The sequence below is a fragment of the Leucopleurus acutus genome (assembly GCF_964270905.1).
Source record: "Leucopleurus acutus genome assembly, chromosome: 3".
NCBI classification, from domain to species: Eukaryota; Metazoa; Chordata; class Mammalia; order Artiodactyla; family Delphinidae; genus Leucopleurus; species Leucopleurus acutus.
Window position 1 is genome coordinate 17,068,631 of NC_139145.1, and position 14,165 is coordinate 17,082,795.

Below are 14,165 nucleotides of genomic sequence, written 5' to 3' on the forward strand. Positions count from 1 at the left end.
GGAGACACAGCCCCTGGGAGCTGCAATGTCTTTAGCCTTTAAGGAGGGTGGTGGCAGTGTGAGGGTTAGACATATTTTATCTAGATTTCAGCTCCTTTGCTGATGAAAACTAGAATTCAAAGGATACTGCCTTCGCATGAAATCCATCTTAGTCCACGAGCAAGCAGAGAAACGCCAGGGGTGTCCCCATCAGAGTCAGGCGCAGAAAGGGATACGCAAAGCCGCTGCTGTTACTTAACGTTACTCCAAAGGCTCTAGATGGCACAGATTGAAAATGAGCCTCCAGAATTACCATAGTCTACAGACAGTACAACTGTATACACAGAAAACCCAAGGGAATTCACAAAGATGTATTAGAATTAATGAGTTCAAAACAAAAAAATTAATGAGTTCAATCAAGCATCCTGATAAAAGATAATTATATAAAAATCAATAGCCATCCTGTATACCAGTGATAGATGGAAATGATTCAATTCACAATGGCAAAAAGAAAAAAATCCTTGAAATGGCCGTGATTTAAAACAATAGGTGACCCATATAAAAAATGTGTAATACTTTACTAAGCAACATCAAAGCAGAATTAAATCGATCGAAAAACACACCATGTTCCTGGTAAATACTACAAATTTTGTCCATTCCTCCTTTAATTGGTTTCTAAGTTTAATTTAATGTCAATCAAATTCACAAGGGATTTTTCTAACCTGACAAAACAATTGTAAAATTCAATTGAAAAAATAAACAGATGTGACCAGCCAAGAAAATTTTGCAAAAGAATAACAGCGAAATGGGGAGTATCCAGCCAGATGTTTCAAAGCAGCAGTATCCAGCAGAAATGTAATAAGAATGTCACATGCAGCCATGTTAAAAAAAAAAGGTGAAATTAATTTCGGCAATATATTTTACTTAACCCAATACATCCAATCTATTATTATTTTAACCTGTAATCAATACTTTAAATTTATCAATTAGATATTTTATTTATTCTTTTTTTGGGTACCAAGTCTTTGAATTCTGGAGTATATTTTACACTCAAGAGCACCTCTCAGTTCAGACCAGCCACATCTCAAATAGCCAACAGCTTCAAGTGGCTTGTAGCTACCATAGTAGTGAACAGCACAGCTGTCAAGTAGCCAGTACTTTAGATATTAGAGCTTCAAAGCTCTTATAATGAACAGAATTCAGTACTGGTACAAGAAGAGGATGAAAGAAAAAAAGAATTTATCTGTGATATCAGACCTGAGGTTTCATTTGCAACTGACTGGAGACAGTATGTGGCATAATTCATTTAAAAAATTATACATACTCACAGCTCTTGAGCCAGTTTCTATCATACCTCCAGAAGCTCTGTGTCAATCAGACTGGCCACCGCTGAGCCTTAGACATACCTTGCATGAAACATAAATACACCTTATTTGCCATGTGGTTCCAATCCCTGTCTTCAAAGGAGAAATATCCAGGTTCAAAGATGAATCTTTTTTTGTTGTCGTTTTTATTGTTTGGCTGTGCCATGTGTTAGTTGCGGCACGTGGGATCCTTGTTGCGGCACGCGGGATCCTCATTGCGGCACGCAGGATCCTCGTTGCGGCACGCGGGATCCTCTTTGTGGTGCGCGGGTTTAGTTGCCCCGCGGCATGTGGGATCTTAGTTCCCCGACCAGGGATCGAACCCGCGTCCCATCAGGGAAGTCCCTCAAAGAAAAATCTTTGAATATTCTGCTCACAGAGCTGGCAAGGGCTTGTCCCTCCAGTCTCTCACAGCCCAGTCTCTGCCGCTGCCCTGCTTCCCCAGCATGGGAATTACGTGCCGGCTCTTAGGTCCTGAAATCACTTGTAACATCATCATAATAATAAAACTATGTGTCTGGGACTCTAAGACACCCATTTTTCACATTTACCACATCTAAACTCAGGATGAAATCAATGGGTCTTATCACTGCCAGCAGCTGGCAGCAGCCATGGGCTGGCATTGCCTGGCACACACCAACTCTGCCACGGTGTTTCGTACTGCCGTTACTTCGCTTGAGTTACTTGTAGGGTCAACATTTCTTGTGTTGAGACCCTTCCCACCCAAAATGTCTTCAAGTAGTCACACTGTGATGTAAAAAATTACAGTGTATGCAGAAAGGCACGGAGACGACAGAGTGTGTAGCTTTGGCATCCATGAGAAATGTCCCTTTGCCGAAGAAAGGAAGACACCCAGAAGTGGACGAAGCCAGTCACACACTAAGGAAGCAAAGTGAGCAAGCCAGGAAAAACAGCCCACCACTCAGAGCAACTAGAGGCAGGGTGGCTGGTGCCTACACCTCACGGGACTACGGTTAAGGTGCCGTGGTGTGGTTTAGTTGGGAGTGTCCCCTCTTTCTTGTGGTGCCCTATATTGATGGCACCTTAGAAGCAATGAAATACAGAAACGGCCAACACTTCCCAAACCCGGGGCCTGGGCTAAGTGCACCCACGCTTCCAAAGCCCAGTGAGGTTGGCAATCCAAGGAACTGATGTTTGGCAGTGTTTGTGGCCCTTGTCCAGGCTGCCCAGCTGCGCAGGGAAAAGCTGACCATGTGACATGGCAGCCTCCAGCCCACAATAAGTCCACTGCTCACCATGGTGAACGCTGAAATGTAAAGGGCAGGGTAGGGCAGTGCAGAGCCTGCCTGAGCCTTGGTCCTAGACGCTAGGGTTTCCTCTGCCTCGGAGCAGAAGCTGTGTGCCCCTCTCCACAGGCCCTGGAGTAGACATGCAGTGTAACTGAAATTCACGGATGACCCTGAGGAGCCGGCTCCAGGCTCAGTAATAACTGCTCCATATTAATGGCAGCACAGCAGACCCAATGGACAGCTGACATTTAATATGAAACATAGGCAGCAGAGCGAGAGGCTCCTACCTGGGCCCTCCCATTCCAGAATGCCTGCCACTGTGGGGAGGGGGGGCTCAAGGCGGCACCAAGATTCAGGGGGCTGGAGTCGTCCCCTAAGTACCTCCATCCCACCTCAGTCCCCTCCCCTGCAGGAAACCCCTGCCAAGAACATACATGACCACACATGCACACTCACACTTGAATACACACACTTGCACACATGCTTACTTAAATGCACACAGGCACACGCACAGATACCCACACACACTCACATGCACACACATCATACTCATACAGATATGCATACACATGCACACATTCCCACATACATATACACACACATCCCACGTATAGGAACATGCACACACATTCACATGTACCAGCAGCCTGCTGTGTTCTGGCAGCAACACAAAACCCCCCAGCCTGCCCGAGTGCAGGAGGGCAGTAGGGGTAAGCAAGGACACATCTGCCTGCCAGTACAGACCCATGGTCCCAAGAGAGGCCCCATGCATACTTGACCCTACAGATCTCAGAGACCAGAATGAGGAGGCCCAGGCCACAGCTCAGGCCACCACACAGCAAAGCCATCCTCTATGCTGAGTGGACACACCAGGCCATGGTGGGGGGGCAGGGGGCATCCCTGTGGCTCAGAGCAGATGAGCCCTTCGATGACTTCTCTACTCATGCAGGCTGTGGCATTTGTGGTCCTCACAGCAGGCCTGGGTGAAGACCCAGCCTTCCCCCGCCTCCCAGCTGATGCTGGGTCACTCCTCACTCACTAAGTGCTGGGGATATGGGGGGATAGGCAGTCAAGGCTGGCCATCAGGCAGGGGAAACCTGAAACCTGCCAACCCCTGAAGGAGCAGCATCCTTACACTCGGGAACCAATGTCATAAACACACAACCAGGCAGTGGAGTCAGGGCAGGGATGGCAATGTGACAGAAGATGGTCCAGAAAGAGCTGGCCTCCTTGGGCTGGGGCTCAGAGATCGGTGACCAGCTATGCTGGCCTTCATGAGGGGTCTAGTCAGGCTTCACTATGCTCCTGCACTATGCATTGCTGGGCCACAGTGATTGGCTATGGAAAGGTCCCATGACCTAAGCCTGTCCATTCAGAGTGAAGTCAGAACTGTGGCAGGAACCTCCAAAAAGTAGTCTGTTTCCCTTTTGCACCTGGTTATACCTGGGGAATGTGAGGGTGTGGGTGCAACTACAGCCAATGGTCCACCAAGGAACAGAGTCACACTGGGGAGAGGGAGCTGGGCAAGCAGGGGCACCACTCCACCCCTGAATTACCTACCCAATCCCACCAGTCCTCATATGCCTTTTGTGTGTGTGTGGTAAAATACATGTAACAGGGACTTCCCTGGTGGTGCAGTGGATAAGACTCCACGTTTCCAATGCAGGGGGCCTGGGTTCAATCCCTGGGCAGGGAACTAGATCCCACAGGCATGCCACAACTAAGAGTTTGCATGCCACAACTAAGGAGCTGATGAGCCACAACTAAGGAGCCTACCTGCCACAACTAAGGAGTCACGTACTACAACTAAGGAGCCAGTGAGCCACAACTAAGGAGCCCACGAGCCGCAACTACAACCTGGCACAACCAAATAAATAAATATTAAAAATAAAATAAAAAGCGTATAACATAAAATTTACCATCTTAACCACTTTTAAGTGTACAATTCAGTGGTATTAAATATATTCATAATGTTGTGCAACGATCACCACCATCCATCTCCAGAACTCTTTCCTTCTTGTAAAACTGAAGTTCTGTAACCACGAAACAACAACGCCCCATCTCCTTCCTTCAGCCCCTGACAACCTCCACTCTACCCCCTGTCTCTAAGATTTGGACAACTCTAAGTGCCTTCAGATGCCATATTTGCTGAAGCCTGCTGAGTCTGGGTTTCAGACCACAGACATGCCTACACCATTCTGAGGGGCCACCATGAGGTGGGCAGGGGCCATGGGCTGCTGCTCTGCCATCCCTAGCACAAACTCCTGACAAGCCAGCCTCCACCATGGCAGCCACAGGTCAGTGCACATCCCTCCCCAGTCCCAGCAGGGAAGAGCCCCTGGGAAGCCGCTTCCCTCCCGCCAAATGGCACTCAGTGAGAAGTGGTGAGGAGGCCAGACAGGAGGCTGTGGATGCCCCAGAAGAGGGCATGGGGTAGCTGTGATGAAGTAAGGCTGGGTTCTCAGCAAGTTCTCGAAGACAGCCCCTGCCTTCAGGGAGCCCAGGCCCATCTAATGATCCTGCTGCCAGCATAGCTCTCAACATTTCCACATATGCCTCTGGAGGCCTGGTCAGGGGACCTCAGAGCTCACTGGATTCACACTGGAGTCATTTGCCCACATGATATCAACTGACTCAGAAATGCAGCTTCTCTGAAGAAACATCCATAGGTCCGGCAGCAAGGAGCCCATGCTCCTGAGGGCCAACAATCTATCAAGGGAGGCAGGGCATAGATTAGCCAGGGTCCCCACCTCTCCATCAGCCCGATCCCTCAACTGGTCCCCATTTGGCCCCTAGAAGGGTCTCAGAAACCCAGAGTTGCCCTAGAAGGGTCTCAGAAATAATTGATGCAGCCCCACTTGTCACTGGACAAACCGAGGCTCATGGTGGGAGTATTTGCCCAGAGTTGCATGATGACCTGCCAGAGCCCAGTCCAAGGTCTCTTCACCACCTCCAACCCTCCTCCAAACAGGCCCAGAGGGGCTTCCCTCCTTACTTAGTTTCATTTAGACCACGGGTTTTGAACTCACGTTTCATGAACCCCAAAGTGGGAGCAAGAAAACTGTGCAAAACCACACGTGTGCACAAGTGCTTTCCTGCGGGAAAGGAAGCAGAGCTTTTGGCTGTTCTCCAAGGGGGCCTACCCCACTGAGTGTGGACATTCTGGGATCTGCAGCAAAGCATACAAGGAGAGGTGGGCCACCCCTGGGCATGGGGCACAGGGTCTTAGGGGGCAAGGAACTTCACAGACTTCCAGCCCCCACTCCCCAGGCACACTCATTTCATGGCCCCTAGCTGAGCTCCACCCAGGTGCAGCTGGGCCCTGTGGGCCCAGGTACAAGTTGCTCATAGTACAAGTTACCGAAGAAGCATGGGGTACAACGTGGCATGTGAATGTCCAGGACAGCTTCCTGGATGAAGTGCCATTTAGCTGAGCCCTACAGAGTGAGCCAGATAAAGAGGGAAGGATAAGAGTGGTCCAGGCAAGGGCACAGCCTGTGCAAAGACCCTAGGATGGGAGTGTCCGGTGGTGGAGAAACTGAAAGCTTGATGTGACTGGAGCACAGGCATGAGGCGGGACACAGTGACAGACGAGGCTGAAGGCTACTGGGTCAGGTCATGAAAGGCCTTGTATGTCAGGCCAGTGGTTTTGAATTTTTTTTTTCTGGGTTTGGATTTTCTTTAAGGGCAATAAGAACCACTTAAGACCACCACTTAAGAAAGACTTAAGACCACAACTTAAGAAAGGTCTTAAGCAAAGGAGTGACAAAAATCAGTCTGGCAGCTGTGGTGGGAAAGAGTTGCTCCAATTTGGAGTGGCTAAGGATCACATAGGCAGAAGTCGGGGCTTGGAGTTAAGTGTGGTGGAAAGATGGGAACTGGGATGACGTCCGAAGATGTCTAGGACGATGACTGGCTGGATGTGGCAGTCATGGAGTGGGAGGGGAAGGGCGATCCTGGGATTCCTGCCCAAGTGAAGGGTGAGGTCTGGAAGAGAGTAGAGAGACCTGTGTTCCATTTCAGAAGCATGGGGTCACTCAGGGAAAGAGCCACCAAGGCAGCTGGGGAGGCAAGTCTGGAGCACAGAAAGAGATTCGGGCCAGATGCAGGGCTTGAAGTCTGGGTGGAGAGTGGCAGCCCAGCACACTGGTCCTTCCTCTTGCTTTTATGATAAAACCCCAATCCATTCCAGAGTTTGGGGATCTGACCCTCACTCTCAACCCCAAAGAGGGGCAAGAGACTCTGGCCAGGCCCACATCACAGTGATTGATTTAAAGGTGGGCCTATAACCTAAGTAGGACCCAACAGAACCCTCTCCAGGACTCTAGCAAGAACCATCCAAAAAGGAGTGCTCTCCATTTCCAAGACATTGCTACCGTGGAAGACAAGTTAAGCCAGGAGCTGCTGGTGGACCCCACATTGGGAAAACCATCCTGAGATGAACACAGACACTGACAGAGCTGAAAGGCAGAAAGCATGTTCTAAAAGCAGCCCTGAATCCGCTAGATCCAGCCACGCCTGAAGCTGGAACTCCTTAGGACCCCAAGGATAACTGGGCCCATGACATCCCTTGTTTGTTTCATCCAAGTTGGTTTTCTGCCACTTAAACTGAATGAGTCTTAAACAACAAGGAGAATAATAAGCCATGGAGGAGGCTGAGACCACCCTGGGCAGCTGTGTAGACTGCCAAGAACAGGGGCCAAGCAGGTACCTCTGCTCCTCTGACCTGAGCAGCCCCAACACCCAGGGAACCCGGACGTTCCCGCAGCCCCTCTTTGGTGTTCCTGAGACCTTCCCATTGTCCTCCAGGCAGTGCCAAGGCAAGGTGAAAGGTAGGAAGACCCTACAAAGGGCAGTTGCAAGTCCCACATACCTCTCACCCCCAGCCCTGCAGCTCAAGCCTGCTGCACCTGCCCTCCACATTCCAGCACCTGAACCAGCTGGAGCCCAGTGTGTGGCCTAAAAGATAGCAGCTTTTTTTTTTTTTTTGATACTCGGGCCTCTCACTGTTGCGGCCTCTCCCGTTGAGGAGCACAGGCTCCAGACGCGCAGGCTCAGCGGCCATGGCTCACGGGCCCAGCCGCTCTGCGGCATGTGGGATCCTCCCGGACCGGGGCACGAACCCGTATCCCCTGCATCGGCAGGCGGACTCTCAACCACTGCGCCACCAGGGAAGCCCAGATAGCAGCCTTTTTAGGAGAAATGAAACTCAATTAATTCAGTCCCTTAGTCCAGGAAATGACTTCTCTCTGTGGCCCTTAGTGACTTTTAATGCCCATCAAGACTATACAGAGCAGGTGCCTAGCCAGGATGGCAGCCCAGCAGGGGAGCGCCAGCCCACAAGGCAGCAACCCTTGAGCCTGCCTCACAGAGTCACTGCCCAGCCCATGGACTCTTCCACCAATGGCCTTGCCAACCAGAAACATCAGGCCAGAGAGGTCCCCTGAGCTGCACTGCATGAAGGAGACAGAGGTATGGCTGGGTGCTTCCATCCTACTGGAGTCCCCACTGCCATCACCTAGCCATGAGGACTCAGGCCACCCGAAAGGAGCTGCAGCCCAGAGCAAGTCAGCACCAAGTCACCAAGCCACTTGGCCACCAGACCTGCTCTCAGCTCCCACTCACTGACACTGACAACAGTCAATGCCGCTGACTGAGAAGGTCTCCAGGAGTTGACTAGAAATGTTTTAAAGAAATGCATTTCTTCATTTTTATTCTTTTTGTTGGTGTGCAAAAAATGCAATAACATGTAGTGAGCTGGGCTTGGAACCAAACAGACATGCGTTTAAATACAGACTGCAGAGCTTGAAGTAAGCTATCTCGGTTTATTCATCTGTAAAATGGGGATAATATCAGCATATACCATAGGGTGTTGTGAGGATTAATCAAGGTGATACAGCATAAGGTGCTCAGAAGAAAGCCTGGCACATAATAAGGGCACAGTGAACTGTGACGTTCTGTTATTACTTTTTATGTCAACAGGCTTCTCATTGGGTTTTTAATGAGCCTGTAAGAATGATGTGAAATTAGTACACCTATCATGTGGCCTGAGAGGTACTAGAAAACTGTTCCATAGCAATGAGATATACAAGAATCCTTTGTTAAGCATTACTTTCTCACCCATTGTGAAAAGGCAAATGTTAACCTTTCCCTGTGAATATGATGAACAATACCTGTCTAGTGACCGTAAAAGAACCTGGAAACTACACCTACCAACCTCTCTGGAAATAAAGTATATAGTATGTCTTATGAAGCATGTGGCATTTCCTGAATCTGTACGTCTACCTGATTCTAGTAGAATTTTCACCTTGGCACACCCAGGTTCCAACCTCATATCATTATAGGGAGCAGAACCCCTTACACTCTCCATCCATGGGGTTCTGCAAACCTCATGTCCTGATTCTCATGGGAGCATCTGGCCCCAGCCTGAAGAGAGTGCTACCCAGGACTCAGCTGGAATTATCAGAAAAAGATGTCAGCCAGCACCAGTGGGGCCCCTTGACTTACCACAGAAGGACTCCACCTGAGAACAAAGCCAACACATAAGAAGGCAGAGGCAAGAGACAGCAAGAGTCCTAATGACAGGAGCACCTGGATCCAGCCATGCCTAAAGACTGACCATTATGTGAGCTGCTAACTGCCCATTTCTGTTTAAACTAATTTGACTTGAGCTTTCCTTCGCCTGTGACTGAAAGGATGCTGACCCTAAGAATCCCCTCGTGCTGAATAGATTAGGAGACTCCGGTCCACAGAAAACAAAGCTACTACTGCCTTCCTCTAAGGCAGAGAAACAAATTCGGGACCAAGCAGGTATATGAGCAAATGTGTGTCCCAGGCCAGGAGCAGGACGATAGGCCTGAAAGGGCCTATGGCTCTTGGGAGAGGCTTGTCCCACCTAAGCATCTAAACTTAAGCTGTAAGACCACAGCTGCCTGCTGTGACCCTGCTCCATGGTTTCTCCACACGTCTTCCAGGAAGGCTAGTTCCACATGTTCTGCAAAGAAGGTGTTGATGGTCCCATCATTACATGGAGTTCAAGAGGCTTCTTTATTACAGAACTTCTCAGAGAACACAGTGGGCCTCCTTAAATCTCCCAGGCTGAAAGCAAAGGTGCAGCGTTTCCCACACCAGTTGTCCACTGAACCGCATTTGCCCAGAGAAACTTGTGGTGTAATCCTGTAGTACTCCTTTGCAGCAATGGGGGTGTAGCGCTTTGCTTCTCAAAGGGCAGTCCCAAAGCCCAGGAGCACAAGCCTGGTAGCTTATTAAAAATGCAGAACCTTGAACCCCACCCCAGACATACAGACTCAGAATCTGAATTTTAACAAGATCCTTGGGGATCTGCACACACTGCAGCCTGACACACCTGCTTCAGTGTGTTTCACTATCTGTGAAGGAAGAGTAGGGCTGCAGAGGAAGGGGTACTGTGTGGCATGGCTGCTGGGAGGATGAGATGCATGTAGCCTTGTAATGACTATTGATAGGGAGTGCCTAGGGATTGCAGCTTCTATTACTACACCTCAGGTGCCTCTACCCACCCAGACTTGGGAGCACCATGGCAGAAGGGGCTGGACAGAACCAGGCCAGACTCCTGCCACCACAGGCTGTGTGGCCTTGGGCAAGTCACTCAACCTCCCAGAACCTCAGCTGCCCATCTGTAAACCAGGGATGAAGAATCCTCCCCCACAGGGTCTCTGTAGACCAGAAACATGATGTTTAAACCCCGGGCCCTTAGCAAGTGGGCCTATCACTGATGCAACAGAGGGACTTAACGGGCTAAGGAATTAAGTGGTATAAGATCAGAACAGACACACACACACGCGAAAAAGAAAGAAGGAAAGAGAGAAGAAGAACTAATGATGCTGCCCCACTATCTCAAGGCCAGTTTTCACTGACAACATACAAGGCCACTCAGGTAGACGCCAGTCCCTCTTCCAACTCCAGTCTTCTCTCCAGCTGTGTCTTGCACTTCTGCCGGTGTGTGTCCAGTACACGTGACATCTCACTGCACCTGTTCTGACCAAGGCGATACACACCTGGTACTTCTCTGCATATGCTCTTCTCTATGTGCATTTGCGCCCGGCAACTCATTCTTCAAATAGCCGCCAGGAGCACGTTTTCCAAGCCCTGACCAGAGTGGGCCCCAGCCCATCAGCTGAGCATGTGTGACCCAGGTGGGCACCAGGCCAGCTACATCTCTGACCAGCACAGTGGACAAGGGCGCTTGGAGGTGCTGGCTGAACAAACAAATCACAGAATGAACGATGCATGTACAAAGCCTCCCTGAAATGCTCTCCATCAAGTATTACTTAGCACACAGGAGTTGGCCCAGCAACAGACTACCTCCATGTCAACTCCCCCACCCCAGCCCAGGCCACCCCCCCCACCGAGCCCCCAGCACCAATTTCCTTTTATTTAGGAAATTCACCTCCAGTGTAAAATGAGACACACGTATGAGGTCCAGGGCAGCCTCAGAGGCAACAAGGATATAAAGGGCTGCACCGTGTTAACCCAACTCCTCCAAGGACATTTATAGTTGTTTGCAGTACACCCAGGTTCTAACTAAATCCAGCCAAAGGCAGTGATTTTCCGAAGCAACAAGTGACATTTCCTGTGTCTCCATAAAAAGAACGCCAGCGGTTGTGGGGCTCCGTGTAATTGCTGGCTCTGCAGCCTGCAGGGCGAGACGGAGGACAGGGGGCTTAGGGGCCAGCAGGACTGGGAGAGAGGCCACTTGCTAAGAGTAGGAGTCCCCTGAGCAGCAATTAGAACGGAACCCATGGTGGGCGGCTTCAGATGTCTGGCCAGCACAGCCAGCCTGACCACCACACACCCAATCCAAAATAGAAAACTGCAGCGGCTTCTGCCACGTGTCAGGCCTCAGGGTGGCCGGACGGAGCACTGCCAATGTCAGCCTCCTCCCTGAGCATTGATCCAGGCTTCCTCCGAGGACCCCTTATGCCAGGCCATGGTCCCCCTAGGCCCTCAGAAGCAGGAGAACTTCCCAGGGCTCTGGTCACATTAAGTGGCCCAGGCAGTCCCAAAAGGGACCCACTCCCCAGCCTCTCCTGTCCTTCAGGGCCTTCCCATGGGCACCAGAGCTTGCATTTCCAAATGCTCCCCTTGGCTCAAAATAGAGAGAGAAAACCAACTTTTCAAATAACCAGCTGAAGTCCAACAGGAAACCACAGCATAAAAATCAGTGGTTCCCGGTCAGCCAGGGGGCAGAGGGATAACTGGGTATTTCAGCACCACTGCCTGGTCCCTAGGCTGGCACCACTTGCACACACAGAAACGAGAAGACCAACTGCCAGCACACATGCCCCCACACAAATGTCACACATGCCACAATGCACAGCAACACACACGGACACACAAATGAACAGAAACCTGCAGATACACACATGGACAAGACACAATGGCACATTCACATGTTCACACAAGTACACAGGTACTCAGATACTAGTACCCATTCCAAAACACATGTGCAGACGCACGTACTCACAGAGATATACACACACCTGGATGCAAGATGAAGACCTGTGCCTGCAGGCATAAGGGAGACCACACTTTGCTACTTGATAAGTGCTTTGGAAATGTGGCCTTCCCTCTGCATAAATCACCCTCTCGGTCCAATTGAAACAACTTGCCTTAGAGCCAACCCCTTCAGTCTGCACCCAGTGGTCCCTAAGCACAAGGGTGCAGAGAAGGTCTTCAATACAGGCCTTGCCCTCCCAGGGGCCTCCCAGATAAACAGCTTCCAAAGCCCAGGAGAGGGCAATGGACAGAAAGAAGGGAGAGAAGTGCGTACTCACCAGCCCGTCGCAGTTGCTGAGCGCCACAGAGGAGGCTTCAGCCAGGCCGGCCACGTCTCCGACGTAGAGGCAGGTCCCAAGCAGGGGCTCCACGCGGGTGGCGCCCGACTCGCTCTGCCACTCCACCGTGGCCCCGGGCGCCACGAGGCGGGCATTGGGCCGCAGCCGCAGGTGCAGGTCTCGGCCGAAGACCGTGACATTGTAGAAGAGGCGGCCGCCAGGGTCCTCCTCGCTGCCTCCAGAGAAACCCGGGATCTGGACAGGGGCGGCCCTGCGGGCCCGTACCCCAGCCTGCGCCGTGGCCGCCGACACCACGTGGGACACCAAGAGGCCCTGAGCGTCAGTGCGCACCGGCACCGCCAGGATGCGCTCCGCTCCGTGCCCCTGGGGCCAGCCTGCAATGGGAAGGGACGTTAGACCAGTCGAGACCTGGGAACCCCAGGGCCCCGCCACCGAGTCCAGCATCCTCACAAACCCCTCCCCCTGCGAAGGGAAGGGCATTCCGCTAGGCAACCCCCAGAAACTAGCCTTCTTCCAACCGGGAAGGGGCGTTAACAGGGCCGCCACTCCCGACCCCCGCCGACCCCGGGCCGACCCCCTCTAGAACCCGCCCAGCCAAGAGCTCTGCACCCTGCCCCGTTCCGGGTTGGGGCTCCGCGGCTCCTCGCAGTTCCCCAAGGGACGGCCCGGTCAGAGCATCCTCCACCCCTTGAACCTACCGTCCTCGGCAGTACGTGGGGCTGCTCCGAAGCCATTCCCGGCTGGCCCCCTACCCGTATGCCTCTACCCCTTCAGCAGTCCCCGCCGCCCGACTGCCCTCACCGCTCGCCTCCGGAGCGGCGAGGACTCGGCTCCCCCGGGCACTGGCGGCCTGTCCTCCGTGTACAGCTCCGGGTTAGCCCGCTGCCGGCCACCCTCCCCGCGTGCCCGAGGGCAGGGAGGGTGAAGGAGGGTCCCTCAGATCTTCGAGGATCCCCTCCGGGTCGCCCCAGCCAATCCTCAGGGCCCAAGGCGGCGCGCTCCGCACCCGACTCCTCCCGAGCGTCCCCGGACGCGAGCCGGGGCGCAGCCTCTCCCTGGCTCTCCCGGACACGCTGGGGCTGGCGCTGCGCTCTCCGCCGCGGGGCTTTCCCGGCCCTCCGTCTCCACGCTCCGCGTCCCGGGAGCCGCGAGCGCTCCGAGGCTCCCCGCAGCCCGAGACGCCCAGGTGCGCCGCAGGGCGCCCCCTGCGCGACCAACCCGGCCCCGAAGTTGGCCAACTTGGCCCCGGGCGGGGCGCGCGGAGTTTGCCCAAGTCAGGCTGGACGACGCCTGGGGAGGGGGCGGTGAGGCACGCAGGGCGGGGAGGAGCCCGGCCGACTGGGGTCGCGAAGCGTGAGGGCCGCGCCGCACCTACCTGGGGGGTCGGCGGCGGCGGCGAGCCGGGCGTCCGCGGGCAGCGGCGGTAGCAGGAGCGGCAGCAGTAGCAGCAGCAGCGCGGGGCAGAGCAGGCGGCGAGCGGCTCCCGCCGGCGGATCCATGGCAGCCGGACCGCAGCCGGGGCCCCGCACTCGCAGCCGGCGCGAAAGTTCCCCGCGCGCCGCCCAGCCCACATCTGGGGGCAGCTGGAGCCGCCCGCAGCTGCAGCACCGCAGGGCGCGGGGCGGAGGAGGCGAGGCGTGGAGAGGAGGGCGGGGGAGAGCGGAGGGAGGCGGGGAGAGGGAAGGAGCGAGCGAGAGAGGGAGGCGGGAGGGAGGGAGAAGGCGAGAGAGGGGGAG

General features: G+C 53.2%; 1 protein-coding gene across 1 annotated transcript in view; it reads right to left on the minus strand.

Moving 5' to 3' along the window:
• The window catches only part of ADAMTS2 (ADAM metallopeptidase with thrombospondin type 1 motif 2), a gene marked incomplete at both ends in the record, with an annotated part of 245,196 nt that extends 231,268 nt beyond the window's left edge, over nt 1-13,928 (minus strand). Inside the window, 2 exons of the mRNA XM_082836631.1 lie at nt 12,409-12,803; nt 13,805-13,928. Of these exons, the coding sequence (XP_082692757.1) occupies nt 12,409-12,803; nt 13,805-13,928 (519 nt within the window). The remainder of the gene's footprint in view (nt 1-12,408; nt 12,804-13,804) is intronic.
• Between the last annotated feature and the right edge of the window lie 237 nt (nt 13,929-14,165).